This window comes from Ascaphus truei, chromosome 16, assembly GCF_040206685.1.
Source record: "Ascaphus truei isolate aAscTru1 chromosome 16, aAscTru1.hap1, whole genome shotgun sequence".
Lineage (NCBI taxonomy): Eukaryota > Metazoa > Chordata > Amphibia > Anura > Ascaphidae > Ascaphus > Ascaphus truei.
Window position 1 is genome coordinate 26035111 of NC_134498.1, and position 21970 is coordinate 26057080.

Sequence of the window (21970 nt, forward strand, 5' to 3'; positions counted from 1 at the left end):
TGTGTGTACACGTTCCGTGTGTGTGTGTGTTACTACGTGTTTGGTTAGTGTACAGTGTGTGTTGTGTGTGTATGTGTGTACACGAGTGTGTGTGTACACGTGGTGTACCGTGTGTGTGTGTACACGTGTGTGTGTGTACACGTGTGTGTGTACACGTGTGTGTGTGTGTACACGTGTGTGTTGGTCCGTGTGTGTGAGTACACGTGTGTGGTACACGTGTGTGTGTGTACACGTGTGTGTGTGTGTACACGTGTGTGTGTGTACACGTGTGTGTGTGTACACGTGTGTGTGTGTGTACACGTGTGTGTGTGTACAGGTGTGTGTTGTACACGTGTGTGTGTACACGTGTGTGTGTGACACGTGTGTGTGTGTGTACACGTGTGTTGTGTGTGTACACGTGTGTGTGTGTACACGTGTGTGTGTGTGTACACGTGTGTGTGTGTTACACGTGTGTGTGTCGGTGTGTGTACACGTGTGTGTGTGTACACGTGTGTGTGTGTGTACACGTGTGTGTGTGTACACGTGTGTGTTCGTGTGTGTGTGTACACGTGTGTGTGGTGTGTACACGTGTGTGTGTGTACACGTGTGTGTGTGTGTGTGTACACGTGTGTGTGTGTACACGTGTGTGTGTGTACACGTGTGTGTGTGTACACTGTGTTGTGTGTGTGTGTGTACACGTGTGTCGTGTGTGTACACGTGTGTGTGTGTGTGTACACGTGTGTGTGTGTGTGTACACGTGTGTGTGTGTGTACACGTGTGTACACTGTGTGTGTACACGTGTGTGTGTGTACACTGTGTGTGTGTGTACACGGTGTGTGTACACGTGTGTGTGTGTGTACACGTGTTGTGTGTGTGTGTACACGTGTGTGTGTGTGTGTTGTGTACGTGTGTGTGTGTACACGTGTGTGTGTGTGTACACGTGTGTGTGTGTGTACACGTGTGTGTGTGTGTACACGTGTGTGTGTGTGTGTACACGTGTGTGTGTGTGTACACGGTGTGTGTGTGTGTACACGTGTTTGTGTGTGTGTGGTACACGTGTGTGTGTGTGTACACGTGTGTGTGTGTGTGTACACGTGTGTGTGTGTGTACACGTGTGTGTGTGTGTGTACACGTGTGTGTGTGTGTGTACACGTGTGTGTGTGTGTACACGTGTGTATGTGTGTGTACACGTGTGTGTGTGCGTGTGTTTGTGCGTGTGTGTACACGTGTGTGTGTGTACACGTGTGTGTACACGTGTGTGTGTGTGTACACGTGTGTGTGTGTGTACACGTGTGTGTGTGTGTGTGTGTGTGTGTACACGTGTGTGTGTGTGTACACGTGCGTGTGTGTCTACGTATACGTGTGTGTACGTGTCTGCGTGTGTACACGTGTGTGTGTACACGTTTGTGTGTGTACACGTGTGTGTACACGTGTGTGTGTACACGTGTGTACACGTGTGTGTGTACACGTGTGTACACGTGTGTGTGTACACGTGTGTGTGTGTGTGTGTGTGTGTGTGTACACGTGTGTGTGTGTGTACATGTGTGTGTACACGTGTGTGTGTGTGTGTGTGTGTGTACACGTGTGTGTGTGTGTACACGTGTCTGCGTGTCTACGTGTGCCTGCGTGTCTACGTGTGCCTGCGTGTCTACGTGTGCCTGCGTGTCTACGTGTGCCTGCGTGTCTACGTGTGTCTACGTGTGCCTGCGTGTCTACGTGTGCCTGCGTGTCTACGTGTGCCTGCGTGTCTACGTGTGCCTGCGTGTCTACGTGTGCCTGCGTGTGTATGTGTACGTGTGTGTGTCTACGCGTGTGTGTCTACATGTGTGTGTATACATGTGCCTACGTGTGTGTGTATATACGTGTGTGTGTACGTGTGTGTACGTGTGTAGGGCAGGGAGGGTGGGGGCGAAGGGCAGGGAGGGTGGGGGCGAAGGGCAGGGAGGGTGGGGGCGAAGGCCAGGGAGCGAAGGGCAGGGAGGGTGGGAGCGAAGGGCAGGGAGGGTGGGGGCGAAGGGCGGGAGCGAAGGGCAGGGGTGAAGGGCAGGGACGGGGGGGGTGAAGGGCAGGGCCGGGGGGGGGGGAAGAAGGGCAGGGCCGGAGGGGGGGAGCGAAGGGCAGGGCCGGGGGCGAAGGGCAGGGGCGAAGGGCAGGGCCGGGGGCAAAGGGCAGGGCCGGGGGGGGGGTGAAGGGCAGGGCCGGGGGGGGGGGCAGGTCCGGGGGGGGGTGAAGGGCAGGGGGGAGGGTGAAGGACAGGGCCGGGGGGGGGGGGAGGGTGAAGGGCAGGGCCGGGGGGGGGGGGGGGCAGGGCCGGGCGGGGGGTGAAGGGCAGGGGGGGGTGAAGGGCAGGGCCAGGGGGGGGGGGGGTGAAGGGCAGGGCCGGGGGGGGGGGTGAAGGGCAGGGCCGGGGGGGGGCAGGGCCAGGGGGGGGTGAAGGACAGGGCCGGCGGGGGGGGTGAAGGGCAGGGCCGGGGGGGGGGGGGGTGAAGGGCAGGGCCGGGGGGGGGGGTGAAGGGCCGGGGGGGGGGGGGTGAAGGGCCGGGGGGGGGGGTGAAGGGCCGGGGGGGGGGTGAAGGGCCGGGGGGGGGGTGAAGGGCAGGGGGGGGTGAAGGGCCAGGGCGGGTGAAGGGCCAGGGCGGGGGGGGGGGTGAAGGGCCAGGGCGGGGGGGGGGGGGGTGAAGCGCCGGCCCGGGTGAAGCGCCGGGCCGGGTGAAGCGCCAGGCCGGGTGGGGTGAAGCGCCGGGTGGGGTGAAGCGCCGGGTGGGGTGAAGGGCCGGGCCGGGGGTGAAAGATCTCTTCCCGTGTGGTTACTTACCTCGCACCGGGCCGCGCTCCTCCTCGGGTTCCTCGGCGGTTCCCCCCGGCGATGCGGAGCTGAGACGCTCAGGTGAGGGGGTGTGTGGGCCGCGGCCCGTGCAGCTCCCGACAGAGACAGCTAGGCCTGAGAGCCGGAGCAGCGCGCGCGGGGATGGGGAGCTGGGGGCGCGGCCTCTAGGCCTGAAGGTGAGAGCGGCGACAGCGTGCTCTGGGGGGGGGGAGCACCGGGAGAGCGGGTGAGCACCGGGAGAGAGGGTGCTCTGGGGGGGGGGGAGGGAGGGTGCTCTGGGGGGGGGGGGAGGGGGGGAGCACCGGGGGAGCGGGTGAGCACCGGGAGAGAGGGTGCTCTGGGGGGGGGGAGAGGGGAAGCACCGGGGGAGAGGGTGCTCCGGGAGAGCGGGTAATGTTGAGGTCCCGCGGAGTGGTGATAGGGGGTAGTTCCGTTGTTGCGGGCCAGCGGCCAGGAAAGGGGGGAGGCGGACAGAGGGTGAGGAGGGGGGTGAGGGGCTCCGGAGCAGCATCGTGCGGTGGATGTTCGGGTGAGTGGGGGGGGGGGGTGAGGGGCTCCGGAGCAGCATCGTGCAGTGGATGGTGGGTGGGGGGGGGGGGGTGAGGGGCTCCGGAGGAGCATCGTGCGGTGGATGTATGGGTGAGGGGGGTGGGGTAGTTTTGGGGGGGGTGATGGTGATGGGGGGTGCATGAGGTTGAGGGGGGTGGTGGTGGAGGGGGGTGCATGAGGTTGGGGGGGTGGTGGTGGAGGGGGGTGTTTGTAAGAGGCAGTGCGGTGAGTGTTAGGTGCTTAGAAGCATTCCCAAAGGTCACTGAGGGGTGGGACAATGTGGCAGTGGTGTTGGCCAAAGGCCAATGAGAGTCAGTGAGGGGTGGGACAGTGGGGTGAGGGGTGGGACAGTGTGGCAGTGGTGTTGGCCAAAGGCCAATGAGAGTCAGTGAGGGGTGGGACAGTGGGGTGAGGGGTGGGACAGTGTGGCAGTGGTGTTGGCCGAAGGCCAATGAGAGTCAGTGAGGGGTGGGACAGTGTGGTGAGGGGTGGGACAGTGTTGAGGTGGAGTGACAGGCCAAAGGTGCAATGCGATTGGCCCTAGGGACACAGGGCATGCAGACAAACATACAGACATTTCAGAAATATATAGTAGATATACACACCACACATACATATATACACACCACACATTTTATATATATATATATATATATATATATATATATATATATATATATATATATATATATATACACATATATATATATATATATATATATATATACACCACACATACACACACATATATACATATATACACACACACACACACCACACATATATACACACACACCACACATATATACACACACACACACACACACCCTGCAGCCCGTTTTTCACACACACACACACACACACACACACACACACACACACACACACACACACACACACACACACACACACACACACACACACACACACACACACACACACACACCCTGCAGCCCGTTTTTCACACACACACACACACACACACACACACACACAACACACACACACACCCTGCAGCCCGTTTTTCACACACCCTGCAGCCCGTTTTTCACACACACACACACACACACACACACACACACACACACACACCCTGCAGCCCGTTTTTCACACACACACACACACACACACACACACACACACACACACACACACACACACACACACACAACACACACACACCCTGCAGCCCGTTTTTCACACACACCCTGCAGCCCGTTTTACACACACACACACACACACACACACACACACACACACACACACACACACACACACACACACACACACACACACACACACACACACACACACACACACACACACACACACATTGGATGGGAGCGGTCACGTGACCGCTCCTCTGCTTCCCCTCAGAGGTTTTTTTTTTTTTTTTTTTTTAAATGAGCTAGCAGCCCTTGTTTCCCGCTGCTGGCGGCCCTGATCGCGGCGCCCCTCTAGCCAAGCCGCGGCGCACCAGGGCGCCGCGGCGCACAGTTTGGGAAACACTGCTGTACCTGATTCGGCAGTCTGTGGTAGCAGACGTGAAGGTTTTGATAGCTGTGAAGCGTGGCCCCAGAGCAGGTTGAGGATTAGAGGATTAGGTGTTGCAAAAGCAAAGCGTGAGGGGTGGGACAGTGTGGAAGTATTAGGGCATTGGTGTTGGACGCAGGCCAATGAGAGGTGTGCGGGGGCGGGCATTGGACGCAGGCCAATGAGAGTCAGTGAGGGGTGGGACGCAGGCCAATGAGAGGTGTGCGGGGGCGGGCATTGGACGCAGGCCAATGAGAGTCAGTGAGGGGTGGGACGCAGGCCAATGAGAGGTGTGCGGGGGCGGGCATTGGACGCAGGCCAATGAGAGTCAGTGAGGGGTGGGACAGTGTGGCATTGGTGTTGGACGTAGGCCAATGAGAGGTGTGCGGGGGCGGGCATGGCCTGAGCAGGAGTGACAGGCCCAAGGTCCAATGCGATTGACCCTTGGGACGCAGACATACAGTGATTTCACAAATATATAGTAGATATATATACAGTGGTTGACAAATCACCAAAAAATCTACTCGCCACACAAAAAAATCTACTCGCCACCTAGTACCAAACGTGTGCTGCTTGGGCCAATATTTACTCGCCCAGGGGGTTAAATCCACTCGCCCGGGGCGAGGTTTGTTGAACACTGTATATATATATATATATAATCAAAAAAGAGACGTAAAACCGTAAAACCGTAAACCGTAAAAAAAATGTAAAAAAAAAAAAAATAATAACTGAAGACATGCTCTCTCACAATGTAAAGGAATTAAAATCACAGTGGGTATAAGGTTAAAGGAACTTTACTGCAGATCCAATTCACATAGATATTCAAGAATTAAAGGAGCCAAGTATGACACCACGGCAAATCAGCCATGGACTGGGGTCCTGCCCCACCAGGAAGCACTCAGAGACTTGTGATTTATGACCCCCATTACCTGTGAATCAAGATTCAAGATCTACGTGAGGTCTCCTGGACAGATCGGACCTTGTTTAGAGCGGAGTAAGGCTGAACGCCCAAAACTGGGATCTGGGGAGTCTCCTGATCTGGAGAGTTTTGAAGGTTTAGTGTAAAAGGACTATATGCTGAAATGTCAATGTCAAATGATGTTTTCTGGTTTTAGTTAATTTGATGTTGTACTCAAAAGTTGGGTTTTGCGAGAGTAAATGCAAAAGTATTACATGTTGATATATTATCTTAGGTTTTCATGTTCAAGTTAATATAAGGCTACTAATGGCTTACTAGTGAAGTTTACGCCCACAATATGAATACAGTTCAGCCTCATCTTTACAATAAGCCCAGGGCCCAAAGAAGCTCCAGGGTTGGAGCTTGGGTAGACAGACCTTGAGTCTTGGCCACTACACCCAACCATGTCTGTGTCCTTGAAGACACAGTTGCCTTTGTTCTTTTTTGTTGCCCCTCACCCCAGATTTTGTTCCCAAGGGCAGGTGAGCATCAGGATTGTCTCTCTGGAGACACATCCATGCTCACTCTTTTTTTCTTTTCCATTCCCCCCACCCCTGTTTTTGTTATTTTCCTCTGCCCCACCCTTATTCCCTGTCCCGGAACAGCCGCCAGGTGACAAATACAATAGAGGGTCAGCAATGCAGTTGAAGATGGGCTCCCTGAACCTGTAGTCCCTCAGGACCAACTAGCCTTTGCTAGGGACAGACCAGGAGTTACCCTCACTCCCCCCGTATTATCACATAAAATGATTTTTTACAATTATCCAGGTCCCCCAGAGATGGTTCCCACTACAAACATAGAAGCTGTCCCAAAATGCTCACGTATACCAAGTTAAAACTATGTAAAACATTAAGAAATGTTGATTCACCACTCTGCGGTTCCCTCCTTCCCCCGCTATCCCTTTTTCTTTTATGTGTCCACCCCACAATACCCATCCCCCAATACCTATCCTCTAATGTTTTATTTCTGTATATCTATGCTTGGAAAATCACAAAAAAAAATAAGTTGGGGGAAAAAAAGTGAAATAAAAAATCATCTATATTGAAAGAGATTTAACCTTGACGATGCTTTGTAATTGTTGCCAGCACACATTAAAACATGTAGGGAACCCTAAACCTAGAGGTAAAACATGAAAAGTCATAAATCATGAAATTGGTTTAAACATGTTATTGTGCTGAAGCATGATACTTTTTAGTGTTCGGAAACATTACTGTATTTCATGAGTCATGTTGTATTTAATGAACCCTGTTTAATGGACATCACCAAGTGGAGACACAGAAACCAAATCGAGTACATCCTGTGTCAAAAGAAGTGGCAGAGCTCGATCTTGGCTGTGAAGACATACCTTGGTGCTGATTGCAGATCAGGTCACCAACTGCTGGTAGCCACATTCAAACTTAGACTCTGCAACACCAAACAAACGGCAGCCACAAAGAAATTCGATACAGACAAGATTAGCCCCAGCTAAGCAGTCGAAGTAAAGAACAGATTCGAACTCCTTGCTGCAGAAGAAAGGCACCCAGACGAGATGTCGGAAGAAGTGAAAGCATGCGTTATCGAAACAGCCTTAGAACATGTCCCATACAAGAAACCATCTAAATCAGCCCAGTGGATGTCTGATTCGGCCATCAGCATCGCAGAAGAGAGAAGGAAGGCAAAAGCTACTGGGAACCGAAAAGATTTCAGAAGTCTGAATGCAGAATTCCAAAGAGAGGCCAGAAAAGACAAAGAGAACTACTGGAATTAACAGTTCCAGAAGATGGAGGAAGCTAGCAGGGAAGGTCATACATGAAAACTCTACACACACGTGAAGGGGGCATGGTCAACATTCAAGGCACGGAAGGCAAGAGTTCGTGGGAGCAATGGCCAGGAATTGCAAGACCAGCAAGCAATACGCGATCTGTGGAAAGAATATACAGGTTGTACGAAAGTGAACATCAGGACCATCCGGTGCAGGAGAATGAGAACTGGAACTGGAGCCAGATATTCTGGAGAAAGAAGTTGTATTGGCAATGAAGCATAGTCAACCGAAAAGCCCCAGGAATCAACAGCACACCAGCAGAATTGCTCAAGCCCATACCAGCGGCAGCATTAACAGCGTTATGTCAACACATATGGGGCACGTGTGAGTGGCCAAAAGAATGGAAAAGAGCAGTATTCATCCAATTCCGAAGGATTGCTCGAACTACCGCACCACGGCCTTGATACCACACACAAGCAAAATCCTTCTGAAGATTATCCAACAATGCTTGAGTACAACCGTCGATGGGGAAATGCCAGATGAGCAAGCTGGGTTCAGGAAAGGCAGATGCACTCGTGATCACATTACCAACCTTCGATGGATTATGGAAAAAAACAGGGACTATCAGAAAGATATCTACATGTGTTTCATCAATTATTCTAAAGCGTTTGATGTAATTGAGCACAACAAGCTCTGGACCTGCCAGAAGGAAATTTGCACACCACCACCCCTGACCGAACTCATAAGATCACTCTATCAAGACCAAGAAGCTACAGTCCGAATGCCATACGGAGACACGGATTGGTTCAAGATAGGATGCATCCTTGGCGTGTGCCGTTTCCAATCACCAGCAGCTTTCAACATGTATGCAGAAGCTGTCATTCGGCGAGCTGGCCTGGATGAGCCCAAGATTGCCGTGAAAATAGGCAGCAGAAACATCAACAACCTCTGATATGCTGGTGATACCACCCCGATGGCTGAAAACAAGAAGAATCTCGAACATCTGATCATGATAGTCAAAGAAGAAAGTGAGAAGGTTGGACTGCGCCTTAACAAGAAGATAAAGATCATGACAACAGCAAACAATGCAAACGTTAATATCAAGATCAACAATGAAGAAATTGAAGTGGTTAAAGATTTCACCTTTCTTGGCTCCAAAATTGATTGTGATGGCAAATGCACCCTGGGATCAAGAAATGGCTGACACTTGGAAGAAATGCGATGGTCAGTATGAACAACATCTGGAAGAGTAAAGACATCAGCCTGGCAACCAAATTAAGATTGGTCAGTGCAATCGTTTTCCCAATAGCAACATATGGCTGCGAAACCTGGACTCTGAGAAAGGCAGACGGGCGAAATATCGATGCATTTGAACTGTGGTGCTGGAGACATCTGCTGCGCTTTCTGTGGACAGCCAGAATAACGAACCAAGCAGTTCTGGAACGGATCAAACCGAAAATCTCACTGGAGGCCAAAATAACAAAGCAAAAGCTCTCCTACTTTGGTCGCATCATGCGAAGCAAGTCGCTTGAGAAGGACGTCATGCTTGGAATGATCGGTGGCATAAGAGGAAGAGGCCGACCAAGAACTTGCTGGCTAGACACCATCAAGAAAGATACTGGACTGAACATAATAGAATTGAAAGAAGCCGTGAGAAATCGGAAAACATGGAGAACACTGATCCATAAAGTGGCCGAGAGTCGTACTCGACTGAATGGATAAGATGATGATGTTTAATGTGAATAAAACCAGTGCATTTGCGTCCGACTATGGGGCCTATGCACTAAGCGCCGATAAGCCACTTATCAAGACCTTTTCACCAAAAAAGTACTGCTATTCAGTAAACCCTGATAAGTCGCCGATAAAAGTCCTTTTCGGCAATTTTTTTTTCCGAGGAAAAATAAAACGGCAGGTTTTCAAACTCGTGCAATTCTAGTAGCCCCGATTAGCTTATTAAGGCTAATCACGGCTCTAGAATAGAGATTTCCTCTCAAAATCGTGTTGCCAGGAAAAGTTGGCAGGAAGGTGGTGAGAAACTGTCAATAAGCGGCGAGATGTGACTTAGAAAAAAAAAGAATTTTTCCTGCAACGGTTTGATGCCGGGAGTCTCCGGAGCTGATCCATGCAATAAAAATGCATTTACAGGCAACTTAAGAGGTTAAGAAACAAAAATTGCAGCTTTATTGGGGGCAGAGGGGGGTGAGTGAAGCGAGTACTTGGCCCTTCACTCACTCCTCTGCCTCCAATAAACATTACAATATGTACTAACTACCAACACACAACTCACCCACCCCTTGTGCCCCCACATAAAAGCATTTTTTTTATACGCAGGATTGATACCAGAGGCTGGCGGGGTCCCCAGGTGGTCCCTGTGAGTGTTCGTGGGCCTCAATGTGGTCTGTGTGGTGTCTGGGGGCCCTCGGGTGGTCTCAGAGGGTGTCCGGGGGTCTTCTCCTCAGGTGGTCCCCGCGTGTCCCCACTGGCCTGCGGTACCAATCCTGTTGCAAAAAAAAAAAATGTGGAATACATTGCAATACAGTAAATACAGCTCCCTCCCAACACATAAAGTACAATAATGGGCAAAATAACTATTATCCAGATATGGATAATAGCTCATTTGCCCATTATAAAATCAAACATTAGCAAGCCAGTATAAATAAAGTAAATAAAACATTCAACTTACCCCTGCCATCATGAAGAGCATCCTCATCAGCGTACTGCAGGACCATGTCCTCCATTGCCAGAAAGAATACAAGAAAAAAAATCTAATGGCCCCTAACCCCTTAATCACCTTAGTGGTTAATAATCATTATATTAATTAAGGAGTAACCCCTCCCTTCCCCTATACCCACCCAGAAGGCCTAACCACTCTCCGCAGGCAACTACCCTCACCCTCCACCCATTCATTGGTATAGTGGGTACATCATGCCCATATAATATGGGCATGGTTTAATACTATAGCAATAAATGGTGTAGCAAAAAAAAAAAAACACATTACATAAAAAAAAAAATACATTACAAATGTCAATAAACCAATTAATTGTCACAGTGGTAAATCATGGCCATATAATATGGGCATGATTTACCACTTTAACAGCCAATGGACAACCTAATAAAAAACAACCATCAACAATATCCAATTTAATAAAAACAATCAACAAATGAACAACAATAAACAAGTAAACACAACAAAATTACCAGCAATCAATATACCAAAAAAGCACCAGAATTTAAAAATCCAAACACCAAAAAAATCAATTAATAATAGAAAACTCCAAATAAAGCTCAAAATAAACACCATTATTAAAAAGCAAACAACAAAAAAGTAACAAATAAAGATTTGAAAACACCACCAAAAGTTCCTACCATTAAAAATCTAAACAAAACAAAAATAGCCGAAATTATTAAAAGCGCAAGACCAAAATAAATGTAAAAGAAATAAAAGCAAGCATTTGCCAACAAAAAGCATTGCTTGTCACTGTATGTATCAATGGGCTATGAAAAAAAAAAAAATGAAAAAACCTGCAAAATAAAAATAACATACATTCAATGTTTTTTCTTACCTTCTAGATGTCTTCACCCTTTGATTCCAGGGGTCTCAGCAAGCTCTCAAACCAATCCACGATCCAAAATAGCAACGGGCCACAGGTAAAGTCCAAAGTCCATTTCTTCTTTCTTTTCTTCATTCTTCTTTCTTTATCTTCATCTGTTAACTGTAATCCATTTGGGGGTCTTCTTTCTTCTTCTTCTTCTTCTTCTTCTTCTTCTTCTTCTTCTTCTTCTTCTTCTTCTTCTTCATCTTCATCTTCATCCATCTTCATCTGTAACGCCATTGTAATCCTATTAGGGAGGAGGTCTTCACTCTCCAGCTTGGCGTCAAACGAGGCTGTACTGGCTTTTATACAAATTTTTTGTTTTGCTTTTAAATATTTATGCTATTTATTTTGTGTTTTGATTTTTAATTATGGCATTTTTTTGTTGTGTTTTCAATTGTTTATTTCTGGGTTTTTTGGTGTTTCCTTTTTAAATGTGGTTTATTTTTGGTCTTTTGATTTAAAAAAATGGTGTTTATTTGGAATTTTCTTTTATTTATTGATGTTTTTGGGGGTATTTTAATTTGTAATGTTGGTGTTTATTTGGTAGTTGCTTTATTGATTGATGGTAATTTTGTTGTGTTTACTTGTTTATTGTTGTTTTATTTGGTGATTGTTTTGATTGAATTGGATATTGTTGGTGGTTGTTTATTTTTTAGGTTGCCCATTGACTGCCATAGTGTTAGATATCATATGGGTATGATGTGCCACTTGCCAATCAATTGGTTTATTGGCATTTCTAATGTGTTGATTTTTCTATGTAATGTATTTGATTTTGGGCCTGTTTTTTTTTCTTTCCCATTTATTGTTATAGTGGCAAAGTATGTCCATATTATATGGGCATGTTTTAACACTGTGTCAATCAATGGGTAGTGGGGCTGGAGGGTGGGGGTGGTATCCCTTAGCGGGGGGTGGGTTAACACCTTAATTACTATAGAGGTTACTAACCGCTAAATTGATTAAGGGGTCAGGGGCCATTAGATTGTATTTTTTATTGCATTGTTTCTTGCAAACGGAGGACAAGGACGGTGATGAGGATGAGGACGGCCTTCATCCTGGCAGGCTGGCAGGGGAAGTGCAAGTTTTATTTACTTTATGCTGCTGTTTGATGTTTTATTTTAAATGGGCAATGGGGACCCCAGGACACCTGCTGGGACCACCCGACGACATCCGAACATCGTGGCGCCCCTGGACACCTGCAGGAACCACCCAAGGACCCCCAGACACCCACGGGGACACCTGTTGGGCCCCCGGACACCCATGGGGAACACCGGGAGGTCCCTAGAAACACAGGCACCACCCGAGGACCCCCAGGGGCATACGGACACCCGAGGAGACCACCTGGAGGCCCCTGGACACCCACGGGACCACTCAATGACCCCCGGACATATGTGGGGCATCCAGACACCTGCAGGAACCATGTTAGGACCCCCAGACACCCACAGGGACTACCTGAGGAACCCCATGGGGCCCCTGGACACCTGCAGGAACCACTCGAGGACCCCCGGACACCCATGGGGACACCCGTTGCACTCCCAGACACCCACAGGGACAACTCAAGGACCCCTGGACACCCCCAGGGCCCCAGGACACCCACGGGAACCACCCGAGGACCCCCGTACACCCGCAGGGATGACCCGGAGATCCCCGCCGGCCTCTTCTATTAATGCTGTGCAGGGAAAAAAATGCTTTTATGCATGTCTCCATCTCTTTTGTGCCAAACAAATGGTGAGCTTTTATAGTTGTAGCCATGTGTAAAATTGGTGTACAGATCTCTCTCATGATGGCAGTAATCCTGGTAAGAATGCAGGGTTGCCAGTAGTGATCATGGAGGTTTGCCCTCAAACCCCTGTGATGTGTCATATATGTAGCAAAGGAAGTGACAGCATGCATTGTATCCACTGTTAGTGACACAGAGGTGGGTCTTTCTGGAGCCTATATATTACACAGCACTCCCAAAAGTTAGAGTTCTTCTTTGGCTGTTGGTTCAGAGTTGGAGTTCAAGGTCTGCAGCAGTTCAAGTCTGTCTGTCAGAGTGGCCAAGGGACAATATATTACACACTGTGTCTAGGGACCTGGCACAGCTGGTGGTCTCCCTTAGGGGAGAGGTGGAAGAACAACTCAATTAAAGAGACAGGAGGAACCTTCTGCATGGAGGGCCTCTACCAGATGTGCGGCTAAGTGTCGGCCGTTGGGATGGGCAGTCTGCCAAAAGATATGCCCATAAAGATGCCTATGAAAAGACCCGTCTTGCCTGTGAGTGGAGTTACTCAGGGAAAGGTGCACCTAGGAGTTCCCCGTCAGAAACTCCTCCCTGCTACCGTAGGGATCCTGATGGGGTGGAGTCGCTGTACCAAATGTGAGTAGGACTCAGCACACTACCTCAGACGCCTGCCATGGTAATATCCCCACAACATCAAGCGGGAGACTCAGGAGTTCTATTGCCAGCAGGTGCACCACACTACACAACCATGTAATTGGGACAGTTTCTCACACATGGGGTCAGGATCAGAAGAGCCCAGGGGAAACACCGTTACATAGTACAATAAAGTTATCATTGCTTTGTGAATAGCAGAGCAGGCAGTATCACGCTATAAGAGCATTTATCGCACTTAAAACCACTCATCACTGCTTTGTGAACAGGCCCCTATAACTCTCAGTTATATTCCAAATCACCGACTGGGCCATTTTTAACAGATTAAAGCTCCCTTTTTTTAGTTTTTTTAATTTACTTCAATAGCTTCATGTTGGCAATCTCTACTTACCATAAGAACTGCATAGCTGCCGGTCAATTCGTTCTCCGTCTATTGATCGGCGAAGTTTGGTGACATCTTTAAATATGGGGAATGTATTTCCTCTGTTTCTGTCACTAAGTGGAAGCTCATGAATATTCATGAGCACTCCTGCACTGACATGTGCAAGAGGGAGGGCAGGGCTCACAAAGGGGTGTGCCAGGGCTTGTGACAGGACATGAAGGGGCAGTGCCTTAGTAAATGTTTGTTAAAATAGAATACAAGAAAATTGGTCTTTCAAAGTTGTTGTTTTAAACAGAAAATGCTAAAAGTATTTTTTCTTACTACAGAACTGATTTATTAAAAAAAACACACATGCAGGATAGTGCTTGAACGGCAGCTTTAATTCAGGGTCCGGTTTCCAGGAAATCCCTGCTTCAGCACAGGTGGCTCAATCAGCGGCTCAGTCAGCCACTGATTGAGTCACCTGTGCTGAAGCAGGGATATTCTGAAAAGTGGACCTGTTGGCTGCCTTTAAAGACTGGATTTGGTCACCTTGGATTAAGGAGAGGATACGGCTAGTAGATATTATGATTGTTTTTTTAAGGGGATCTTTGGTGGTTGATTGGGGAGAGAATCCCGGTAGAAATCCTACATCCTCTTATCTTCACCCCGGTGGCATTGTCCGTGTCGCCCAGTACGTCCGTTTCCCCAAACTACCATGTTATGCATTAGGGATTATAATTTTACTGCTGGAAAAAAAATACACCCTTGTTTTGGTCACAACATTAACATGAAAAAAAAAGTTTTATTCTTTACAACCATGCTCATACTTCATCCATACCTGTATGTTGTAGAATGCATACATAAGTGTATTTTATTGGTGTGTATATATATATATATATATATATATATATATATATATATATATATATATATATATATATATATATATATATACAGTGCTTTGATGTTCAGACATTACAATTAACATGTGTTTTAAATATGCAGAATCCAAGTTGAACATTAAAAGGCGATATTCTAAACACAAGACACCTGTAAAACAACACAACGCAGGATTTGAAACTGTAAATAAACTGGAATTGACTTGGAGTATATGATGCAACGTGCTTCCATAGAAATGACAAGCGCATTATTGTATTGCTCTTTCAAGATTACAAACAACATGTCATTCTAACAATCAAGTCCATGAATGTTGGCCAATGTTTCTACACTGGCTATTATACACTGTAAAACGTTCTTTAAAATGTTACGTGGTATGGCTTGAGAAATGCAACACCATCATAAACTAGTGTTAGAAGAAAGCTTGCATCTTCATTACTCAACTTTCCTAAATCAGCGAGTTTCAACAATTCTAGTACAGTCGTTCTAAACAAAATAATTCCAGCATCTCAAACTAGTTCTTTGTATACCCTGACAAGTGGACCCCCATGTGAACTCCATGCAAGTTAGATTTTATTTAAAAGGATTAACAAGAAGTGGAGGTTTGTCTTTAAATATTCAAGTTGCTGCTCAAATGTAAACATGCTTCAGTAATGCTATTTTCTGTTGCACAGTGCACACTCGGGGTTAATAACAAAGATAGTATGTACATTATGAGGTGGTTGACATTTGGCACTCAAGGCGTGGTCATAAATGATCAGATCTATATCAATATGATATACTGTACATATTCATACAATACAAAGCCACATGTTAAGCAAAACAATGAATATAATTGGATATCACTGGCACATGTTCCCACTGGATACTAGATGATGCTGTATTAATAATGGATCACTTTGTATGATACCATGATATGTCATATTCATAACTTTCCGTTGGTGTAATTCAAAAATGCCTAGATTCTGCAATACATTTCCCTGTACTGTGACTACATAGTAAACGTGCCTTGTTCACACCGCTAAGTGTTTGCATGCCTGAATGCCGCCTGCAGTATCTCTATTCTGTTTGATAACATTTGCCCAAAACATTGTACAGTAGATGTCTGCAAAGTGTTATTTGCCGTAAACATAGGAACCTAATTTATATTAAATATATTGTCTTTAAAGCTAATGTATTGTAACTCTCTCTTATTTTTGGGGGGCAAAAATAAATGGTAAAAAAACTAGCAATGATTAGTTCTCTTGTACTGCAGGATTATTGTGACTATAATACAGTATATATTGCCGGGATCAGATTAATGTCTATGGCTCCTAGACTCTGATTCATGTTACTTGGTTGTAACAATTAAATGCAATAAACCATGGTTGCGCAGTGAGAGCAGACAGACGCGGTCCCTCTCCCCGCACAGCTCGAACAGGCGATCGCGCCTTTATTGTATTTTAATGACACAGTATTGAAGCAGGGAGTCTCTGGAGCTGAAACACATTTATTTCAGCTCGGGGACCCCCTGCTTCCCGAGTTACAGGCCTCCGTACCGGTTGCCGGTATCTCCTGCAAGTTTGATTCTCCCGTGTCACGGCCCAAATGACCGGGACATTTAAACTTGTAAGAGATACCGAGGCCTGTACCTCAGGAAGCAGGGGGTCCCCGGGGATGGAATTAATGCGGTTCAGCTCCAGAGACCCCCTGCTTCAATCATATGTAAAAAAATAAGATAAAAATAGCTTCATTACCTTACTTGCTAGTCCGCTAAGGTAATGAAGGGGTAAAACATCAGTACCCGGTTTGTTGTGGGTAAAGGACGTGAGTGAAGGTTGTAGTTGCCCCAGGTTGGGTGATTAGGCCTCCCGCAAGGGTTGGGAGAGGGGTTAATCCCTTAATCACCTTAGTGGTCACTACCCCAACCCAAGTGTTCTTGGAATTTTCCAATGTTGTTTTAACCTCTCTTTATTGTTAGTATCAGTATTGTCCCCTTCAGCTTTGTGACCTAAACGGTTACAAAGTGTCATGCCAATTGAAACACGTACAGTATATTACAAATTATCTAGAAATTATTTCCTATGACATTAAACAAGCATGGCTTTTATATATAAGCAAAAGAGGGGTTGAAAAGGCTCATAGGGTTAAAACTTTCATACCCAAATAAAAAAACAAATGGTAAAATATTCAATTTCTCACTATGAAATACTACAGTACAGTATATTCCCACTGCTGCTCCACTGTGTGTCCAGGTGTACTGCGTTACCACTGCCCAACGCCCAGCACTGAGCATGCTCCCGGGGTAGTTAGGTGTCGTTCCAGTGAGGGGTGAATTAAAGTGACTAGAGATTCCCTCGTCTCAGTGGGTGAAAGACTTCGCGAAGTTATCTTTTTAGATTGTAAGCTCTTCGGGGCAGGGACTCCTTTTCCTATTGTTTCATGTCTGAAGTGCTTATTCCCATTGTGTTATAATATTATGTCATGTGTATTACTGCTGTGATGTGCTATGGACCTGCATACTGTAGTGCTACATACATACATACATACATACATACATACATACATACATACATACATACATACATACATACACTATCTAAACAGGAGACCTTTTAGATTTTGAAAACGAAAACTTTAAAGATATTAATTTACTGTAGTTCCTTTTATTCAAGAGTGAGTTTAGATAAATTACTTATATTTTGTATATATTTCTATATATGGAACAAGTTGTGTGTAAACAGTACACGTTATAGGTAGATATATACATATTTATATACTACTGTACATTATTCTAGTTTTTCTATTTTCATAATAATGGTGTACTTTCTCTTCTACAGTATATACAGTACTGTTCATATTCTTTTTTTTTTTTTTATAAATTGTCTCTATCATGCTGCTTCCACTTTTTATACTGTATTCTCCTTAATTGGTATTGTTTCTATATTCTATGACCAATTTATTATACCCATTAATGATCTGCAGTATGTCCTTATCCTTTATCCTCCTTTCTTATGACTCATTGTATGCCTTTTCCCCTAACATCTCCTTCCTCTCATTTGCACCCTATGGTTCCTTAAAAAAATATACCATATATTTTTTAATTTATTTTCTGGTAACAAATGGTCAGTTTACACTTATATGCAGTATCATTTTTGTCAGGTTGTATTTACACATCTTTTATTTTTTTCTAGTTACTTTTTATTAATACATTTATTATAGATACGGGTTTGTAAATAATGAAGACAATCATGGACGATATGTAAGTGAGGAGTTTTCCTCTATTTGACACCCCCCCCCCCCCCCCGGAGGAAGTGGAATTCCATGAAATGCGTTGGGGATGCAGCAAGCTGACTGCACCGCTGGAGGTCTCTTTCCTTCCCCCTGGCTCCCATCAGCATCCATAGTTGTACCTGAGTTACGTTATCCGTTATATGTTGGGCCCAGGTCAGCTGTACCGCAGTGGACTTAGACACGTTGGGCCAGCAGTGGGAGTATAGTACTTATTTTGTGAGGAGCTTTTGAAATGTGATGTCTATGTGTAACAGGGAAGCAACCCTGTCTCAATGAGCCTGCAAAAGAAATCCTCAGTGGTCTGAGGAACCAGCAGGGAGCTAGTTAATTGCAGCTAAACAATTAACCAGTCTCCATCTGGTGATCAAACAGGTTTAAAACTCCTGCTGAAACTGCACCCAGACATTCTTTACCAAACAGGAGGACTGGGTGCTGACAGCAAGACACGAGGGGACCAGACCTCTCTATACCTGGACATAGAAGACACAGGACCCTGCCAGAAGCTGGACCCTCAAAGCAGACAACTATCCAGAGTCCATAGACTGGCATGAAAGTCCACCTGCATTGAGGTACCTTTTGAGACTTTGGGGTGACAGACTGATAAGGGTCTTTTCCTCCCAGTCTTGTAGAGAGGGACTGGGAAGGGAGTTAACCCTTTCACAGGGATTGGTGTTTGTTTATTTTGTTTCTTTTTGTATGCTTTGCCTTATTAAAGGGACAGGCTGAATAAAGCCATGTTTTAAATTCCCCCAAATCTGTCTCCTTGAGTGTACATCTGCACCTCCCTCCTACACTGTGCAATACATCAGGGGTGTGCAAACAGGGGGGCGCGGTGATTGCAGAGGCCATGCGCTCTTCCCTGAGGCATTTAAATTAAATTCCGGGAGGCTGCGCGAGGCCTCTGCAACCTCAACTTACCGGGATTCATGTGGCTTCTGGTCACGTCGCCATGACAACTCGGTGTCAAATTACGCTGTGGGGTCACCATGACAACGTGTCACGTGACCCCACAGCGTCATTTGATGCCACGTTGTCATGGTAATGCGCTTCAAGTTACGCTGCGGTATCACGTAAGATCACATGACCCTCGCCTCATTTGACACCGGGTCACTGGAGAGGGGAGAGGCGCGAGCGCTGGGGCCGACACACAGGGGGGGGGGGCACAGCAAAAAAAACTCTGCGCTCCCCTGCAATACATTACTGTTTGGTGTTTCATAAGAGTATAAAGAGTTTGACCGTGTAACCTTCTTTGCCCTTTTTTTCTCCCCTCTTTTATTTGTTCTAGATGGAGGACTGAAGCACCTAGACTAAGAAGCAGCAGGCAACAATACGGAACCAGATATTTGGTCACAACTGTTTTGCTGTGACCACGGCAGCACCGGCGTTTGTCTGCCAAGAGACTCTGGAAACTCAGCCGCCGGCCGTTTCACCTATAAAGTAAGTTAATTTAAGGGGTTTTAGCGGGTGGGGTAGGGGATTAAGGAGAGGGGCTTTAGGGTAAGTGGTTAGGTTTTTTTGGGTAATGGGTTCTAGGGAAAGGGAGTTTAGGGAAAGGGAGATTAGGAAAAGGGAGATTAGGGAAAGGGAGATTAGGGAAAGGGGGATTAGGGAAAGTGGTTAAGGTTTGTAGGGTAGTGTTAATATTAGGGGTTAAGATTTGGAGGTTCAAGGTTATGGGATAAGGTTAGTGACTTACCTTATCGGCAAAACGGCCGGTGGAGAGATGTCCCCACGGCAAGGTGAGTGGCTGCACACCGGCACCGACCTTGAGACTTTTGGAGAATTGTTTAATGTTGGATACTATTTGGAGATATATTTTTCATTGCAAATGTACTTGTTTATCACTACGATTACTTCGACTCTTTGCACTTCTTTATCTATTTAAATATGTATATTCTGCTTTAAACTTATTTAGTGATATGGATATATATATATATATATATATATATATATATATATATATATATATATATATATATATATATACACAGTATATATCGCCCTGGTGGTGCTTTCTGCCACTTCCCCATTAACACATTTCTCCTTAATCGCAGAATTCTCTTTATTTCCCTTCATGGTTTTCATACGTTCACATTCTAAAGGAAATGGTTCACATTAAACAGGCTGTACACAGACATTCGTAGCCTTTGCAGACGAAATAGCACGTGTTTGTGGGAAAACATATCAAGACCTATTGTATTCTTATCTAAATCCGGATTTTGTACAATTGTTTCCCTAAATAAAAACAGCTGCGTAAAGTAATATTGTAGGTCATTTAAGAATCACTTTGCAGTCAAGATTGTTTTCCTGGCAAAATGGAACAGACCAGATTTTTGCATCTGCTGCATATTTTTGGCTTTCGTTACAGCTGGTACTTTTTAGTGCTGTGACAGCACATTGATATTTTTACGAGCACAATAATCTGCAAAGTAATTGGACTTTAGTGACATTCAACTGAGCCATTTGGAAGCACAAATACAGCTGAACGTTTTCTCCTAGTGCACACCGCGCTGTATGTTGTATTCAAAGTTCATTGGCTGGGATTCAAATGGTTGTGTCGTTGCTTTAATGTCCTTAATTTTTCTTTTGTATGTTTTCTTTTCCGCTTAACAAATAACCAGTAGGGAAGCGGAATTAAAAACATGTTTATGAAGGTTAATGGCACAGCGACGCCTTTTCTTTAGGAAGACACGGTGGGCAGCTAATTTACAAATGGGAATCCCATGTAGAAGCCAAAATGAATGAAGAATATTCACACATTAATCCTATCTCACGGGGAATTAAGATAGACATCATTTCTTAGTAAAAAATATCCCCTTTAGTCATGATTTTAATATTAAAATATACGCCTCCCTTGCGTCCGGGCATCATATCATCTTTGAAGGTGGTACATAACATTTATTTGAAAGCCAACATTTTGGTATGTCCCGAATGTGAGCTATATCTGTATGTCAATGAAGTATCGTTCGCGGTTTCAAAGTTAAGGAATGTAGCTCCGCTGTATCACAATATTTAAAAAAATCAGCAGTTTTATGAATTCACACATTTTTCAGGACGGTTGGTAAACTTCTGTTTTGTATGTTCCCACCACACAATGGTGAGAGAACTGAGGTTCGTGGAAAATAGAACTTGTGCTAATGCAGGGGTGGCCAATTCCTGTCCTCAAGGGGCCATCAACAGGTCAGGTTTTAAGGATATCCCTGCTTCAGCACAGGTGACTCAATCAGTCCCCGCTTAAGCACAGCTGGCTCAATCAATCCTTGCTTCAACACAGGTGGCTCAATCAGCAACTGAGCCCCTGACTGAGCCACCTGAGCTGAAGCACGGTTATCCTGAAAACCTGACCCGTTGGTGGCCCTTGAGGACTGGAGTTGGCCAACCCTGTGTTAATGTTATCAATGTAGGCTTTAGCTACATCACTAAACGTTGTCCTTCTTTGTGCTTCGTGAAGGCTTCTCATGGCAGCTTCACCACGACAATGCAAGCTCCAGCCCTTCCAATATTTAGCGGGACGTCCTACAGGAGAAAAAAAGATGTGAGCAACAGACTCCGGTAAGGTTTCCTTTACTATGTATTACCTGCACACCTGTATATTATCTGTACATAAAACCCTTCATTCACACCACCAACAATTATATTGAATAAGTGGGGATAGTCAAAATGAGTGGTTGGATTAAGAAGTAACATTTGCATTTTATATTAAATGTCTCATGTCAATTTAAAGTTAAACTCAGCTGTGGCTATCAGTATATAACGATTTACCATGGTGTAATATTCAGAAGGGCCACTAGAGGGTGCCTGGTGCACACTTTACTGACTTGTCTAGTAATTAAAACAGAATATGGGTACAGTTACAATGGTTTTAGTGTAAGAGTGGCTAAC

At 45.9% G+C, this 21970-nt stretch overlaps 1 protein-coding gene and 1 long non-coding RNA gene across 2 annotated transcripts in view; one reads left to right on the forward strand and one right to left on the reverse strand.

Moving 5' to 3' along the window:
* The window catches only part of LOC142467318 (uncharacterized), a 27777-nt gene extending 6139 nt beyond the window's left edge, over window positions 1–21638 (forward strand). The window contains exons 2-4 of the long non-coding RNA XR_012788361.1: window positions 11158–11235; window positions 19374–19525; window positions 21540–21638. This is a non-coding gene — a long non-coding RNA (uncharacterized LOC142467318). The remainder of the gene's footprint in view (window positions 1–11157; window positions 11236–19373; window positions 19526–21539) is intronic.
* Window positions 20715–21970, reverse strand: part of KLHL4 (kelch like family member 4) — a 125748-nt gene continuing 124492 nt past the window's right edge. The window contains exon 11 of the mRNA XM_075572841.1: window positions 20715–21604. Within this exon, the coding sequence (XP_075428956.1) occupies window positions 21545–21604 (60 nt within the window). The 3' untranslated portion in view covers window positions 20715–21544. The remainder of the gene's footprint in view (window positions 21605–21970) is intronic.